The sequence below is a fragment of the Acinonyx jubatus genome, chromosome B1, assembly GCF_027475565.1.
Source record: "Acinonyx jubatus isolate Ajub_Pintada_27869175 chromosome B1, VMU_Ajub_asm_v1.0, whole genome shotgun sequence".
Taxonomy (NCBI): domain Eukaryota; kingdom Metazoa; phylum Chordata; class Mammalia; order Carnivora; family Felidae; genus Acinonyx; species Acinonyx jubatus.
The window spans coordinates 80,156,639-80,172,942 of NC_069382.1; the positions used below are offsets into that span (position 1 = coordinate 80,156,639).

The 16,304-nt window shown below is 34.1% G+C and overlaps 1 protein-coding gene across 8 annotated transcripts in view; it reads left to right on the top strand.

Moving 5' to 3' along the window:
- The window catches only part of ANAPC10 (anaphase promoting complex subunit 10), a 309,570-nt gene that overhangs the window by 100,899 nt on the left and 192,367 nt on the right, over positions 1–16,304 (top strand). For 4 of the 8 annotated variants that reach the window (XM_015081954.3, XM_015081958.3, XM_027066819.2 and 1 more), the window contains one exon: positions 4,797–14,704. The exons of 3 other annotated variants lie outside the window; for them this stretch is intronic. In XM_015081954.3, coding sequence (XP_014937440.1) covers positions 4,797–5,027 — 231 coding nt within the window. In that variant the 3' untranslated portion in view covers positions 5,028–14,704. Of the gene's footprint in view, positions 1–4,796; positions 14,705–16,304 lie in introns of those variants that run through there. One more of the 8 variants, XM_053216915.1, reaches the window with a different exon arrangement.

The following is a 16,304-nucleotide window of genomic DNA, read 5'->3' on the forward strand; positions in this document are numbered from 1 at the left end:
TTATTTATATAATATAGGATTTCAGATAAAAAAATTACTACCAGATTATTATCTTTACATCAGGTAAAACACATTATGTATTTAAAAGCACAATTTTTGGAATCACACTGCTTGTTTCATTCACTGCTTTGCCACTTACCAGCTATGTGACCTCATCAAAACTAGTTAACACTTTCTGTGACTCAGTTGTTTTATTTGTGAAATCAGAATAATAATAATATCTGCCACATTGCTAGCATTAAATAAATTAATATACTTAATGTACTTAGGGTATTACCTGGCACATAATATGTGCTAGGTAAGAAGTTGCTGCTGTTATTATCATAAGCATTCTTTTTGAGGAATTATTATTGACATTTACATTTTATTTTATGAGCATTTGATTTATTCTTTTTGACTTTTTTGTCTGTTTCTTCCTCACTACTAGCATTTTTATTATGACTTCTTGAAGTCTTATGTTTAAATCCTATCTCTTTGTATTTCTCTGAGTAGTTTTTTTTCAGGTGTGATCTGTCTTATTTGCCACTGTTTTGCTTTGTTTTTTCAGTCCCTAGAACATTGCTTGCCATGTAATATTTGCTCAGTAACATTCGATGAGCATGGAGCCCTGGCATATCTGTTAAGCTCTGGTGAGAGGGTGCGCTAGAGGGAGACTGCATGGCAGGAAGAGGAAAAAGAGACTTGCTCCCTTTTGTGTCCTGTTTGTTTTCCATCATCCTAGTAGTGTTTCTTCACAGCAGCATTTCCTCCCCATAGCTATACCTGATTCCAGTTTGCAGTTTTTCTGACACTCACAGCACCAGCCCAATGAACCCCATGTCAGAAATGTCAGCACCACAAGGCAGTCAGCTCCCACTCCTCAAGAGTTCCCTACGCCAGCCCCATAGGGCTCTTCCTCCAGGGGCACAAACACCAGCCAAACAGCTCCCTCCTCAGGGATCAGAGTTTCAAATCCACAGGACTCCTTTTCTGAACTTCCCTGTTTTGATAATCTCAGTCTCTTTTCTTTTCTTCCCCCAACCTTAGAATTTCACTTCTTGTACTTGTTCCCTCCATGATACCTTAGTTCTCTTGGCCTCTTCACTTCTCTAGTTAACAACTTGATTCCTACTTAGTGAATTCTCTCTTAAAATAACTTGTATGTCCCCTGACTCCAGGCTGAGTCAGGGGGCATACAAGTTATTTTCTATTTTATGAAGTTATATTACCTTTCTGAGGGTAAATTCCATCAGTAACTACTCCCTATGTCAGGGGTCAGCAAACTGTAATCCAGGGCCAACTCTGGCCAGTGACTTGTTTTTGTAAATAAAGTTCTGTTGGAACATAGGCACACTCATTCACTTTCATAATACCTGTAACTGTTTTCACTCTGCAAAGATAGACTGACCAGTCATGATATGGCCACACTTAAAATGTTTACTTTTGGGTCCTTTACAGCAAAAATTTGCCAGCCCCTACCCTACATGTACAGCTAATAATGGTATTTTTGGTGTATAATAGGCCAATAAAAAAATGTTAAGTGAGTGAATATATAGAGAAAAGAGCCAAAAAGGGAGATGGTAGGAAGAAAGAACAAGGAGAAATATAGAAAAATTTGTATAGTAATGGTGATGAAATTGTCATTTATTGAGGTAAACCAGAAATGGAGAAAAAAGAAAGCTAAATTGGCAAATTTTTACCTTTCATTGATTTTCTGATTAAAATATAAAAATATTATAATTTTTGCTTAAAGTATATTCATCTGTTAACCAAACATTTATAAAAACATAAGAATTATATATACTGTATATTGTTATGGGTTTTTAAAAAGTTTTTATTTAAATGCCAATTAATTAATGTACTTGAGTTTTTTGCATCTATGAAGTAATCTAAGGTATGACAATATCAGAATAAGAACTTTCTAGAGATGACTCTGAGAATTCTAAACTGCCCACAGTAGAACTGCAGTAGACACATGAATTGAAATTTATGACTTCTGGGCAATATAGTTGATTATGAAACCATTTGAAAGATGTTAACATCTGTATGTACTTTGTAATGTAGTTTTAGTAATAGAGATCAGTAAGCCTTATGATATGTTCTAAAGCAATGTTAATAGTATTTATTGAGTAATTTATTACATTTATAATGCTGTGCATATCATGCCAAAAAGCATTTATGCTATAAAATCTTAATATAACTTTCAGCACACCGAAGCATTTAAGATATGCTAAGAAAATAACATTGAGTCTATCAGAAATAATGGTTAAATTTGTCAAAAACATTCTACTAGTAAGGAGTTGAATTTAGAATCTTAGTTTTACATTTTGTTCATTGTTGAGGTTCATTATAGTACATTTACCTTGAGAATGGATTCTTCCTACCAGATATGCTTTCTCCCTGCTCTGTACTCCCACAAGTATCTGTTGTAATAGTTTCCTTTACCTACTATAACAAATCATCACACATGTAGTAGTTTAAAGCAACACAAATTAGTTATTTTACAGTTCTAGAGGACATAAGTCCAAAATGGGTCTTACAGATTAAAATCAGGGTGTCAGCAAGAGGCCTACTTTCCTAGGGATTTCTAGGGAGAACCATTCCTTGCCTTTTCCAGCTTCTAGAGGCTACCTACTTTCCTTGGCTTATGGTCCCATCACTCTAACCTTTGCTTCTACCATCACATCTCCTTCTCTGGCTGTACTGTCTTCCTCTTACAAGGAATCTTGTGATTACATTAGGCCCACCCAGGAAATCCAGGATAATTTTGTCATCTCAGAATCCTTAACTTAATCACATCTACAAAGCCCTGTTTTCCATGTAAGTTAAAATAACCCCAGGTTTTGAAGAAGGACATGGATATCTTTGGGAGCCCATTGTTCTGCCTCCATATCTTTCTTCTTTTATTTAGAATTATTAAATGTCAGACCTGGAAGGGACACTGGAGATGATAACTTGTCCAATCCTTTTATTTTATACTTGAAGAAACTGGGGCGCCTGGGTGACTCAGTCAGTTGAGCGTCTAGCTTTGGCTCAGGTCATAATATCGCATTTGTGGGTTTGAGCCCTGTGTCAGGCTCTGTGCTAACAGCGTGGAGCCTGGAGCCTGCTTCAAAAATAAATAAACATCAAAAATATATATACTTGAAGAAACTGATTGAAGTCAGAGAGGTTGTTTGTCTGCCTCAGAGCTTTTTTTTTTTTTTTAATTTATTTTTTTGAGAGAGGGAGAGACAGAGCACAAGCAGGGGAGAAGGGCAGGGAGAGAGAGAGAGAGAGAGAGAGACAGAGAGACAGAGAGAGAGAGAATCCCAAGCAGGCTCCACACTGAGCAGGGAGCCCGACATGGAGCTCAGTCCTATGACCTTGAGATCATTATCTGAGCTGAACTCAAGAATTGGACATTCAGCCAACTTAGCCACCCAGGCACCTCTGGCTCTGAGCTTTTTTTAAGGTTAGGAACAAGGCCTTATTCATGTTATACTTAACTTTACTTAGAAAAATACATTGAACATTTTAACTACTCAGTAACTATTTTGTTACCTGAATGAATAAAAGGTTAGTGATGGAAACCAGATATATCTGGTCTCTGATTCTTTCATTTTAAGTTAGTGCTAATGGAAGTTTATAAAAAACAGAACAAAACACTGAAAATACCACAAGGAGTAGAGATTTATTCATTCTTATGTTCTATGGTTAAAAAGAGGAAATTATTCAGTCTTAAAAATAGTGACTTTTTAAAGATTCCTGTTCTCTTTCTCTTGTCCCATCTTTACTTTTTTCTACCCACCGTTCTCCTCCATAAAAAAAAAAATGAATGAAGGAAGGAAAGGGCTGGAGGGAGGAAGGGAGAAAAGAAGAGAAAAATGAGAACGAATGAAAGAAAGAAGGGAAGAAGGGAAAAAGGGAAGGAAAGAAGATACAGTGGTGTGTTCACTTAATTGTTTTGCTAGAGTCACTCATGGAATCCACATTTAGATTCTCTGACACCTCTATTTGGCTGCGTTGATAAGATAAGCCTGTATTCTCTGTGATATATATAGTTTATATGTGTTCAATAATTAAGATAATTTAGAAATCAGTATTTATGTTTTAAAAACTATTTCATAACTTTAGCAAAAATTTTAGAAATTTAGGTTTATCTTTTGACTTAGGATTTTCTTTCCCTTGTTAAGGAAGGATAGTTTGGACTCTTGATTAAAATAAAATTAAGAATTAAAAACAAACTTGCCTGGCATTTCTTATTAAGAATTAAAAATTTTTATCTAGCATTTTATATTAAAAATCTAGATTTTAGGTTTAGAATATCATCCAGGCTACATAAATCACTTACTATTTTTCAAGGAAAAAAAGCTTTGTCTGATGGCTTTTTAAGGATTGATTTTCTTTTGTTATTCTTGTAATTTATGTAGAATCTGAATGTGTTTGTGTATATTAGGTATGGTCCTTGAAATAAAATATACTTGAAGCATAATGTTAGATTCTTTTCGTACTTATATCAACATGGTCTTCCATTGGCTGTATATGTTTGTACATGTCTAATTCTAAACTTGTATGTTATACAGATTTCTATAAACCCTAAGACTGCATATGTCTGTTTTTATTTTGTCTACTAAGATGGTACATGTAGAGTGCTTATTAGCAAGTGTAAAAATGGACCATGGTGTAAAAGTGCCAAATAACTAGTAATGGTTGTTATCATACTGTCATTCTGTCAGTGAGAAAATGTTAATTATAAGTCAACTTTAGAATGTGTTCATTGTAATAAATTATGTTCATCGGGTGAAAACATAATCCCACTTTTGTTTTCTTGGCAGCAACTTGAATTGGTGGAACCAAGTGGCTGGATTCACGTTCCCTTAACTGATAATCATAAGAAGCCCACTCGCACATTCATGATACAGATTGCTGTTCTAGCCAATCACCAAAATGGAAGAGACACCCACATGAGACAAATTAAAATATACACACCAGTGGAAGAGAGCTCCATTGGCAAATTTCCTAGATGTACAACTATTGATTTCATGATGTATCGTTCAATAAGGTGACCTTAACACAGAACAAAAGTCATTAAACGTACCTTTGTTTTATCTTGTCAGTAAATATTATATCTGGAATCTTTATTGAAAAAAACATCAGTTATTTTGCAATTTTGTATGCATTGAAGAGTATTTTATTGTAACTTTAACAAATAAATTTTGGGTCATACTATTTTTATTTTCTTTAACATATAATAAAGCTCACATATTTTACATTATTAAAAAAGTATTTGAAGCCCCTCATTAAATTTTTCATTATATCAAAAGAAAAACAATTGAACTGAGTATTTTAAGAGATATGCCATTTTTAATAACCAAGTTATTATTTCATATAGTGATCATGTGTTAAAGTAATGATTTATTGCATGTTTGGGAACAGTACTATGTTCTATCAATTAATAGGCCAAAATTATTCTTTTTTTCCCCCACTCTCTAGAGGAAGCTTATTCTTTTAATACTGGGCCTTTTAAAAAATAGTGTCAAAATAGGCTTAGCATTAGATATCTGATGAGAACCATTCTGATTTGGGGAATATAGTTAATTGTATCATAATTACTTCTATGAAATACTTTTAATCCCAGGGTTCTCTGTATCCCGATATTGTGTCAGAGATTGCCAGTAGCATCTGCTATTTATTCTAATGCTAGTGCTGCTTATAGTGGATGTTTTTTTTTTAAATTTGTGTCTGACACAGAAGCATTCTCTGAGGGATGATAATATGTCTCATAGAAATTTTTAAAATGTATAAAATTGTTCTTTGTATATGAAAATATTTTAAAGGAGCTTAAATATGTTTTCTTTCCATGGTTTAAAATGAATAGATTTGATTCTGTATGGTTTTTCTTTTTTTCCCCCTATATCTACTACTTTTTAGGAGGATGGTTATTTAGCCACAGAACTTACCCAGATTGGCTCTTATGTTTAGGAAAGGTTCCTGGGTGGTTCTTGCATTGCTTGGTAGACTGAAGTCTTGAATAGTAAAGTTTTAGATCTTTTTTTTTTTTTTTTTACTTGAAGTATACTTAACATATAGTGTTCTATTTGTATCAGGGTGTATAACAGTGATTTGACAATTCTATACGTTATGCAATGCTCACCACAATAAGTATAGTTACCATCTGTCACTATACAAAGTTGTTGCAGTATTATTGATTATATTTTCTATGCTGTACCTTTCATCTCCATGACTTATTTATTTTAGAACTGAAAGTCTGTGCCTCTTAATCCCCTTCACCTATTTTACCCATCCTCCTTATCCCCTCCCCCATAGCAACCACCAATTCTCTATATCTAAGAGTTTGTTTTATTTTTTAGACTACGCATATAAGTGAAATCAGATGGTATTTGCCTTTCTCTATTTGACTTCCTTCACTTAGTATTATAGCCTCTAAGTCCCTCCATGTTGTAAATGGCAAGATCTCGTTCTTTTTTGTGGCTGAGTAATATTCCATTGTGTATGTATTTATATAGTACATCTTCTTTACCTTTTCATCTACTGATGGACACTTGGGTTGCTCCCATATCTTGGCTATTGTAAATAATGCAGCAATAAACATAGAGGTGCATATATCTTTCTGATTTAGTGTTTTTGTTTTCTTTGGGTAAATACCCAACAGTGGAGTTGCTGAATCATATGATATTTTTATTTTGAATTTTTTGAGGATCCTCCATATTGTTTTCTACAGTGGTTGCATCAATTTACATTCCCACCAACAATCTATAAGGTTCTCTTGTGTCCACATCCTCACCAACACTTGTTATTTCTTGTCTTTTTGATAATAGCCATTCTGATTATAGTGTGAAGTGATAAGTCATTGTGATTTTGACTAACATTTCCCAGATGATTAGTGACCATCTTTTCATGTATCTCTTTTGCCTATTTTTTAATCAGATTTTTTTTTCTGTTGAATTGTGGAAGTTCTTTATATATTCTGGATATTAACCCCTTATTGGATGTATCATTTGCAAATACCTTCTATTCAGTAGATTGCCTTTTTGTTTTATTGATGGTTTCTTTCTCTATGCAAAAGCTTTTTATTTTGTTGTACTCCCAATATTTTATTTTTGCTTTTGTTTCCCTTGCCTGAGGAAACAAATCCATAAATATGTTGCTAAGGCCTATGTCCCACAGATTACTGCCTGTGTTTTCTTTTAAGAGTTTTATGGTTTCAGGTCTCATGTTTAGGTCTTTAATCCATTAAATAGTAAAGTTTAAAAAATAATTATGTGTATGCTTTATTCTGGCAAGGAGTACTAATTTGCATGGCTACTATAAAAAAAAAAAGGTGTCACTTTTTCACTCGGGAGAATATCTGATGTTCTTTCAGTGAGTTCCACAAAGAGTTTTATTGTCATTTTCATTTTGTTTCTTTGAAGTAAGAAGCATGGTAGGTGATCTATAGGGTCACCAAAAAATCTATAACCACGACTCATTTGGGATCAGCAAATTAATCTGAATATAGTTGGGGGATGCTGGAAATGGAAGAAGAGAGGAAAACACATGGATAGGAATTAAAAGAAAAGGAGGGAATCAAAGAAATAATAACAATATTTACTAGGTACTGTATTGAATCTTGTGCTTTAGTCTGATAAGGAAAACATTCATGTAAACAACAGGGTCTTAGTATAAGAGATAGAGACATTTAATAAATACAGGAGGGCTTATTAATAATAATGTTATTACTTGCTAAATGCTTATTAAAATTTTGCTTAAAAGAAAAAGGAAGAAGACTAATTATCATTTACATGATCCCCTCTGTTATCTCTTACTACTAATAGTTTGCTATAAGGCTCCTAAAATCAGGAGGGATTAAGAAGAATGTTGAGAAAATCCGTATGTTTTCTATTTCTACTTTTATTCTCTTTTTTATATGCCAGCTGGGTGACCACCTTTCTTAGGCATGGGGAAACTTGGTAGCTGAGGATAATGGAAATAATACTTCCCTTTTTATATGGGTTATTTAAAATACAGACAGACCATGTATTATATTGACAAAGCATAATTATCTAAAGTAGTTGCATTTCTTTTTTAAAAATGCATATTATATACTTGACAAAGGATTTGTATTTAGAATATATAAAGAATTTTTACAACTCAACAGTAAGAACACAAACAATCCAATAAAGTAAGCAAAAAATTTGAATAGTCACTTTACCAAGGAGGACATAGGATTGGCCAATGAGCATGTGAAAAGATGCTCAGCTTCACTCAACATCAGTGAAATGCAAAGTAAAGGCACGATGAGATATCATTTCACAGCTGCTAGAATGGCTACAATTAAAAAGATGATTGCAAGGGTTGACAAAGATGTGGAGGAACCAAACCTCACACTGATGGTGAAGATGAAACTGATGTATAACCACTTTGGAAAACAGTGTAGTGATTTTTTTAACAACTTAAACATACACCTATTGTGTGACCCAGTTATTTCCTCCCTGATATTTACCCAACAGAAAAGAAAGCATATATCTATACAAGGAATATTCATAGCTTAATTTTCATACCTGAAAACTGGAAACAACCCAAATGTTGGTCAGTAGCAGAATATATGAACAAATAGTGGTATATCCATATAATAGAACACTGCTCAGTAATACAAATGAACAATACATGCAACAACATGGATAAATATTGGTCATAATTATGCAAAGAGAAAGAAGCCATACAAAAGAGAGTACATACTGTTTGATGCCTTTTTTTTTTTTAATTCTAGAAAATAACAAACAAATCAATAAAAAACAGATCCCTGGTTGTGTGGGATGGGGAGAGGGGAGAAGTAAGGAGGGATGAACTGTTTGGGGGAAATGATACAGATGTTCATTAGTCTGTGACTGATTTCACAGGTATATACATATACCAACATTTATCAAATTATATACTTCAAATATGTGCAGTTTATTGCATGTCAATTATACCTCAATAAAGCTGATTTTAAAATAGCTTACTCTACCTGTTTCACATAGTAATCATTCAAAACTGCTAGGTTTGAAATAGTTCTATGTCTTACTGTATAGGATTTGAGAATAAAAAACTAAGATTGAAGAACTATTTTAACAGTTAATAAAACAGTGACAGCAAATGAATTCACTGATTCATTCATAATCAGTGTATGTTTTTGAGTGTTGGACAAACTGTGCAGTTAATAAGATTTAAATTTTTAATAAACACACTCTACCCCCAACATGGGGCTTGAACTCAATGACACTGAGATCAGAAATGCATGCTCTGTTGACTGAACCAGCCAGGTGCCCCTAAGATTTAAATTTTTAAATTTCACATGTGATCTGTGGTCGTACCTGGGTAGCTCAGTCGGTTAAGCATTTGACTGTTGACCTCAGCTCAGATCATGATGTCAATGGTTTGTGAGTTCAAGCCCTGCACTGGGCTGTGCACTGATAGTGTGGAGCCTGCTTGGGATTCTCTGTTTCCTCCTCCCTCTGTTTCTCTCTCTCTCTTTCTCTCTAAAATAAACAAACAAACAAACAAACAATCTTAAAGAATTCACATGTAATCCAAATGTAATGTAACTTCAAAATCAGTTTATTAACTGGGGAAATACTGTCATAAGAAACTTTTCTCTGTATCAAACTATGGAATTTTAAAATACAGCAGTTCATTGAACACTAATAAATATACAACTCAAAAAAGACTAATAGATATTGGTTGTTGACTTAGATGTGATAAGGAAACCAAGATAAATCTGATACAGACCTTGCTTTCCAGTTGCTTATAGTCTATTAGGGGGGAAATAATAGGCCTCTAATTAGCAAAATCAGAAATTAAAGTGATAAGATCTCTAATTGGTGGAGAGTAGTGTAAAGGAGAGGAAAGTTGACTTTCCATTCAGAAAGAGGTGAAGGAAAGAAGACATTTGTTAGAGAAGTGGGATTTTAAAAGAAAGACTGTAATATCATCTAGTTATTTACTTCTCAAGTCTGTTCTTGTATCCAGACTGTCATTGTTTTTATGAGTAATGATTAATTTGAAACAGATGATTTGTGTATTCAGAATCAAGTGATGTTTTGTACATTTCCTCTTGTTTGAAAGTTTCCAGCAATTAAAATACTGACAATCTTGGAAAGTAATTTTAGTTACCATGCCTTCTGTTCTTTTAGCCATTATGACTACTAATTTAGTACATTACTTAATACACTAGATTAAACAGCACAGTATAAATTTTTATGAATATAAAATTTCTAGTGTTTTAGAAAATTGTTATTGCTCTAAAATTCTCCATAAAATGTTGGCTTATCGTATTTTTAATTAAATTGTTGGTTACTGGTTTGTTTCATCAATTACCTTTTAAAACTGATAAAACTTATAAAATATGTTACATTAAAGCATTAGAGAAAATACTTTAGTTGTAATTATATGTGGACACACTTACGTTGTGCATCTTTTAAAAATTTTTTTAATGTTTATTTTTTTGAGAGAGAGACTCAGTGCCTGAGCAGGGGAGGCGCAGAGAGGAAGACACAGAATCCAAAGCAGGCTCCAGGGTCTGGGCTGTCAGCACAGAGCCCAATGTGGGGCTTGAACCCACAAACCGTGAGATCATGACCTGAGCCGCAGTCGGATGCTTAACCGAGTCACCCCAGTTGTGCATCTTTTAAACCAAGATTATCTTCTTTTGCCCACATTGTTGTGCTTTCCTCACTTCTGTGACTCCTTAGGTGGAAATACCCTCTCTTTATTCTGTGGCTAATTCCGTTCCCACTGCTCGTCTTCTCTTGTCCTTTCTGGTGAATAGAACCAGTTTACTACTTTGTGCACGTAGACAAGATTATAATTAGACCAATTTAGAAGTGTTTTACTTACAAAACGTTTTTCTGTGTGAATTTATCAGGGAGTGGTTTTTCACCTTGTGTATTGTTGAAGCTCTAGCATTTACCATCTCAATTGTTTTAATTACTGTGTTTGTGGCTATAAGCTTTCCACTGATACAGTTCAGTGATCATCATAAGATATTCTTCTACTTTGCATTTGCTTTTCCGAAGTTAAGAGTAAATTATGATTCTCTCCCTGTGGTCCTAGAAATAATTTCCCAAACTGTTTTTATAGACTATTCTCAGACTGCTTCTCCTCTTTACCCTGGCATTCATCTATAGCTGGAGATCCAGATTTTAACAGATCATTTCCTGTTATTACTACAGCAGTATCAAAATACTGATCACTTACCAAGAAGCAAAGTATCCAAAACACTGAAGCAGAGAGTTCAGCCAGCTGTTTGTTTTTCAACTGTTAAAATTTGTAAGAATCACATGTTAAATGGATATGGCAACAAAATGAAACAGGGTAGCCTCAGTAAAAGAATGGTAACAAGCTACCTATCTAGCTCTTAAATTATAACACACTCAGGTGTTTACTGAAGACAAAGAAGGAATTTCACTATTTTAAAACAGTGCTTATTTTTTTAGGTAGCATTCAGTAATTATTAGGAGATGTAAGTAACCTGGTCTTCAGAAATTTTATTTTTTTCTAAGTCACTAGGGCTGTTTAGAATAAAATTCATCATTTTTTTCTTCAAATTTTCAGTGTTAAACTGCCATTCGGGTGTAATTTTAATTCCTCTCCTTCATCTTCCCATACTCAGTAACGCCAAGTCCTGCAGATTCTTTCTCCACATTATCACTTTTTAGTTTCACTCCATTTACATCATTCTAGGCCAATTGCAGGAAGCTCCCAGCTGGGCCATTGGTCTTTAGTTTATGCTAAGATAAAATTATCCAAACAATTTTCCATCATATGGCTTTCTGTAAAATCTATACTAATTCCACATTACCTATATAAATTTACCTATATAAATAAACCCAAAGTCCTCTGGCATCCCTTCAAGGTCATACATCTTCCCTGCCTCTTTTATAACCTTCTTTTCATTATTCTTAGACTTTTTGCTCTAGCCCAGCAAATATGCTTATCTGTTTTATGCATACAACTCCCTTATTCTCATTTTTACTATTTTATATGTCACATCTAATGGCCTTGAATGCTGTCACTGCTCTTCCAATTGATACCACTTTCCTAAGCAAACTGGCTCAAAAATCACTCCCTTGAATGCCTTTACTTAATCTGATTTTAATTCTGTGTATTTTGATCATTCTTTTATTCTAAATCCTCTTACCATTTATGTATTCTGCCAGTACTATATTAACATATGAATGTTATATTGTGTATATGGCTAACTCTCAAAGAATCAGGCAAGGAATGCAGTGATTTGCATTATTACAGTTGTCAACATATAGTAGGCATGAAGTTATAAATATACATTGTTTTCATAAGATCTTGCATCAACATATTTTTACCTCTTATAAATCATTTTCACAAAATCACTGTGTCAGGATTACGTTGAATAACAGAAATCCCTGCCACAGTGACTTAAATAAGTTTTTGTATTTCTTGTATATTAAAAAGTCTGGAGATCTATGTTTGCTTTACTGGTCCAGCAGCTTAATAACAGCAGCTTTCTGAGAATTTTTAGGTCATCCTCATGGCCAAAAGATAGTTGCTATAGTTCTAGCTATCACACTGGCACTTGAGAGAGGAGGGAGAAGAGTAGCACTGGCTGTATCAGTCCTCCTTTATCCCCAGAAATCTCCAGTGGGCTTCCTATGTTTTGTTGGTCAGAACTGGGTCACATGGCTGTCTCTACCTGAAAGAGAAGCAAGCTTGTCTGAGAAGGCAGGGAGTGGGATTGTCATTGTTGCCTTAGGCAAACTACTATTTCTGGGGCAAAACACATCATCTCCCTGAAAAACACAAAAATACAAATAGCATTCTCTACACAAGGAAGAAGGGAGAATAGATATGAGGTAGACAGTAAATGATACCTGTCACACATAATCTTTCGAAGCCTCGACACCCTCATCGGCAAACTGTAAATAATAGCAGTACGCATCAGAGGATTAAGAGATAATAAATGTAAGCACTTAGCACAATGTGTGGCAAATAGCAGTATTCAACAAAAAGTGGTTGTTACTCCTGATCTAGGTCTGAATCCCTTAGTAGCCCATAGCTAATTCTTGTTGCTGTCCTGGCTTGCCTCTTTAGAATATTATGATAAGCACTATTTTGCTAGCTCCAAACTTGTCTCTTTTCAGTGTTGTTCTCTCAGGCCACTTTGGGTAAGCTTTCTCTATTTTGATCAACTGAATAGAAGTTCCTGTTCTAGACTATCTCTAATAACCTAATTGGTCAAGTTAGTAACATGGTGCCAATGAAGAAAGGTGAGTAGTTTGGCTTATGATGTATACTAAGGCTGGAAAGCATGCATTTCATAAAGATTTACTTAGACCGGAATAATCCACAGTGTCATTTTTTAATTATTACGGATACTTGATTGCTCATTCCTGTCAAATAAAAACAAAAGATACTTACAATGCTGTGATTAATTGTATTAGTTATAGTTACCAGGAGAAAAATATTACATCTTTTTTCAAGCAATCAAGATGTACTATTGAATACAGTGTAGAATACAAATAAGAAAACATGTTGCTTATTCAGAAAGAATTTACAGTCTAGCTGACAATGACTGGGGACACACAGAGACATTCATACCTACTCAGTGTAAAGTAGTATTGAGTGAAACATAATAAATGTTATTTTAACAAGGGCAAATGTCACCAATGCCTAGTGTAGTTAGTAAGGGGTCTTATGGAAGACATAGATACTTGTGTATGCAGGGTTATCTGAAGAGGCCCCCTTCCTAGGTTCTGTACAAGTAGAGAAACACATTAGTGAAGATGAAAGCCAAAATAATTACCTTTTTTCCTGAAAGGCAGATGGATATATTTTCAAGTTGTAGCTAATTTGGATTTCTAATAATGAATCCCTAAGATTCATGTCATTGCTGGTTGCACATTGAAGGGGCAGGAAGCTGCCTCGAAGACAGAGGATGGAACAGAGCCATGTATTCTCAATATATATTTACAAATCAGATGTTTACCTCCTCAGGGATGGTGTGACAGGGTGGAGAGAGGCTCAGAGTAAAGACATTGAGCTTCCTTCCAGTTAGGAATCATTGGGGGTAGAAAGAAGTGTTCCTAAATTTACATGCTAGTTCTAAAGCAATATGCAAATTTAAGTAGAGGTGAAATGGGAGGGCACTTTAGGCATGGAAAACTACACATTTGTGGAGTGAGGAGGTTATATTTACATGTGGTACCGTGGGGTGCTAACCTGAGTAATCTGTAACATCTTTAAGCTATCGGATGGAAAATAGATAGGATAGGGTGCAGTAAAAGTTTAATCTTACCCTGTTATAACTATAGTTTTATATCCATACCCTTACCTAATTCTTATATTTAATGCTATATTAAAACTTTGGAGGAAAATAGAGGCATTATAGGTAGCCTAACACCTACTACCATTTTACATTGTAAAGGAGACTGTGGAATAGACACTCTACTTTTTGAAACAATTTCATGTAAATTAAAATATTTAATATTTTTCATATATAATTATCAAATTATAATCATTGGACCATGGAGGAGGTTATCAGAAGTTTGCCTGGGGTAAAAAGTTGGGTGAAAATCTGCATTTTTCCAAAGGATGTTCCTTAGATGCTTGTGGAATCCTAGAAATGTCTGCCCAATTTGGATCCATTGTTCCAGGCTCCCTCCTTCCATTCCAGAGATTTAGATAAATGGAATTCTTAGAAAAATACGCTTGTAAGCAAGACCATCAGAAATCATACACAGCTCCAAATAAGGCTCTCAAGTGGCTATTACAAAAATATTTGAGTTCTTGGACTGTGGCATGTTGTGTGTTTAAAGACAATCATCATTAGTAGGAACACAACTTGATTCCTTTGGGTCCAATTTGTGCTTGTCTTATGTCTAATTACTTTTGGATTCAAAATAAGAAAGCCTTGTTTTAAAACCAAACAAGTCTTTGAAACAGTATTATTCATACTATGATTCTTTTTAAAGGTATGTCAAATGAAGCATGAGTTACACCAGTGATATGAAGAAACAATATGGTGTAAGCTGTTTCTCGTTTTCAGTAATAGTAACCATTTTGCATATACTGTGTAGCTATTGAATACAATAACAGGAAATACTATTTTAATGGAAATGTTCTGTATGTGAAAATTTTTATTATTTGTGTGCTAGAAGAAAGCAACTTGGTTTTATAGGAATTAGATGAGCACCAGGATCATCATATCTACAATAATCTTTGGCATATTGTGTCAGCCTTTTTTCTTGTTTGTTTTTTTTTTTTTTTTAGTTTTTTTCCTGTGTGTGTGTGTGTGTGTGTGTGTGTGTGTGTGTGTGTGTGTGAAGCATAATGTACATATAGTGAGGTGCACCAAACACCAGCTCAATGAATTAGGTTAAAGTGGACACCCATGTACATGCCAAACATTAGGACACATTTGTACCCTGAAACTTCTCTTTGTGTTTGCTCTCAACCACTTTTTTCTCCTCCTCTCCAAGATTAGCCTCTACCCTGAGTTAAATGGTGCAGCTGAGTGTCACCTATGTTTAATGTACATTATGTACATATGTATATACAAAGGTAAAATACATTGTCTTTTGTGTTGGTGTTCTTTTACTCAGCATGATATTTGTAATACATATACATGTTACTGCTTGTAGGTATTGTTTGTTCATTTTTGCTGCTATATATGTAGTATTTTATTGTAGAAATATGCCTTTATTTATCCATTCTACTGTTGGGTATTGAAGTTTTCAGTTTCAGGCTATTACAGTAATGCTGGTATGAAATTCTGGTGCTTGTCTTTTGACTCCTTTTGCATGTGCATTTTTTGTTTTTAGATATGTATGTAGGAGTCACATAGCTGGCTCAAAGGGAATATATATGCTCACTTTTTGTAGATAATTCCAAATCCATTTCCAAAGTAGATGTTTCCATTCACATTTCAATAGCAGGGTATAGAAATTGCTGTTATTTTGAATGTAAACCAATTTATTATCTTTTCCATGATGTTTACTGGTTTTTTGTGCTAAGAAATGTTTTCTGATTTGAACATCATGAAGATTCATAATCTTATATTATCTTCTAAAAGCTTTAGTTGCTTTGTTGTGCAGATTTAGATCTGTAATCTACCTCATATGATAGGAATTAAATTTTTTCTTTCCCTACATAGATAGGGAATTTTTTGTTGAAGACTATCTTTTCCCATCGTTCTGCAGTGGCACCTTATTGTTAAATTGAGTATCCATATGTGTGTGGTGTGTTTTTGAGCTGCCTCTTCTATTCAATTTGTCTATTCTTATATCAAGACAACACAGTCTTTATTACTGCTGATTTGTAATACGTTTGAC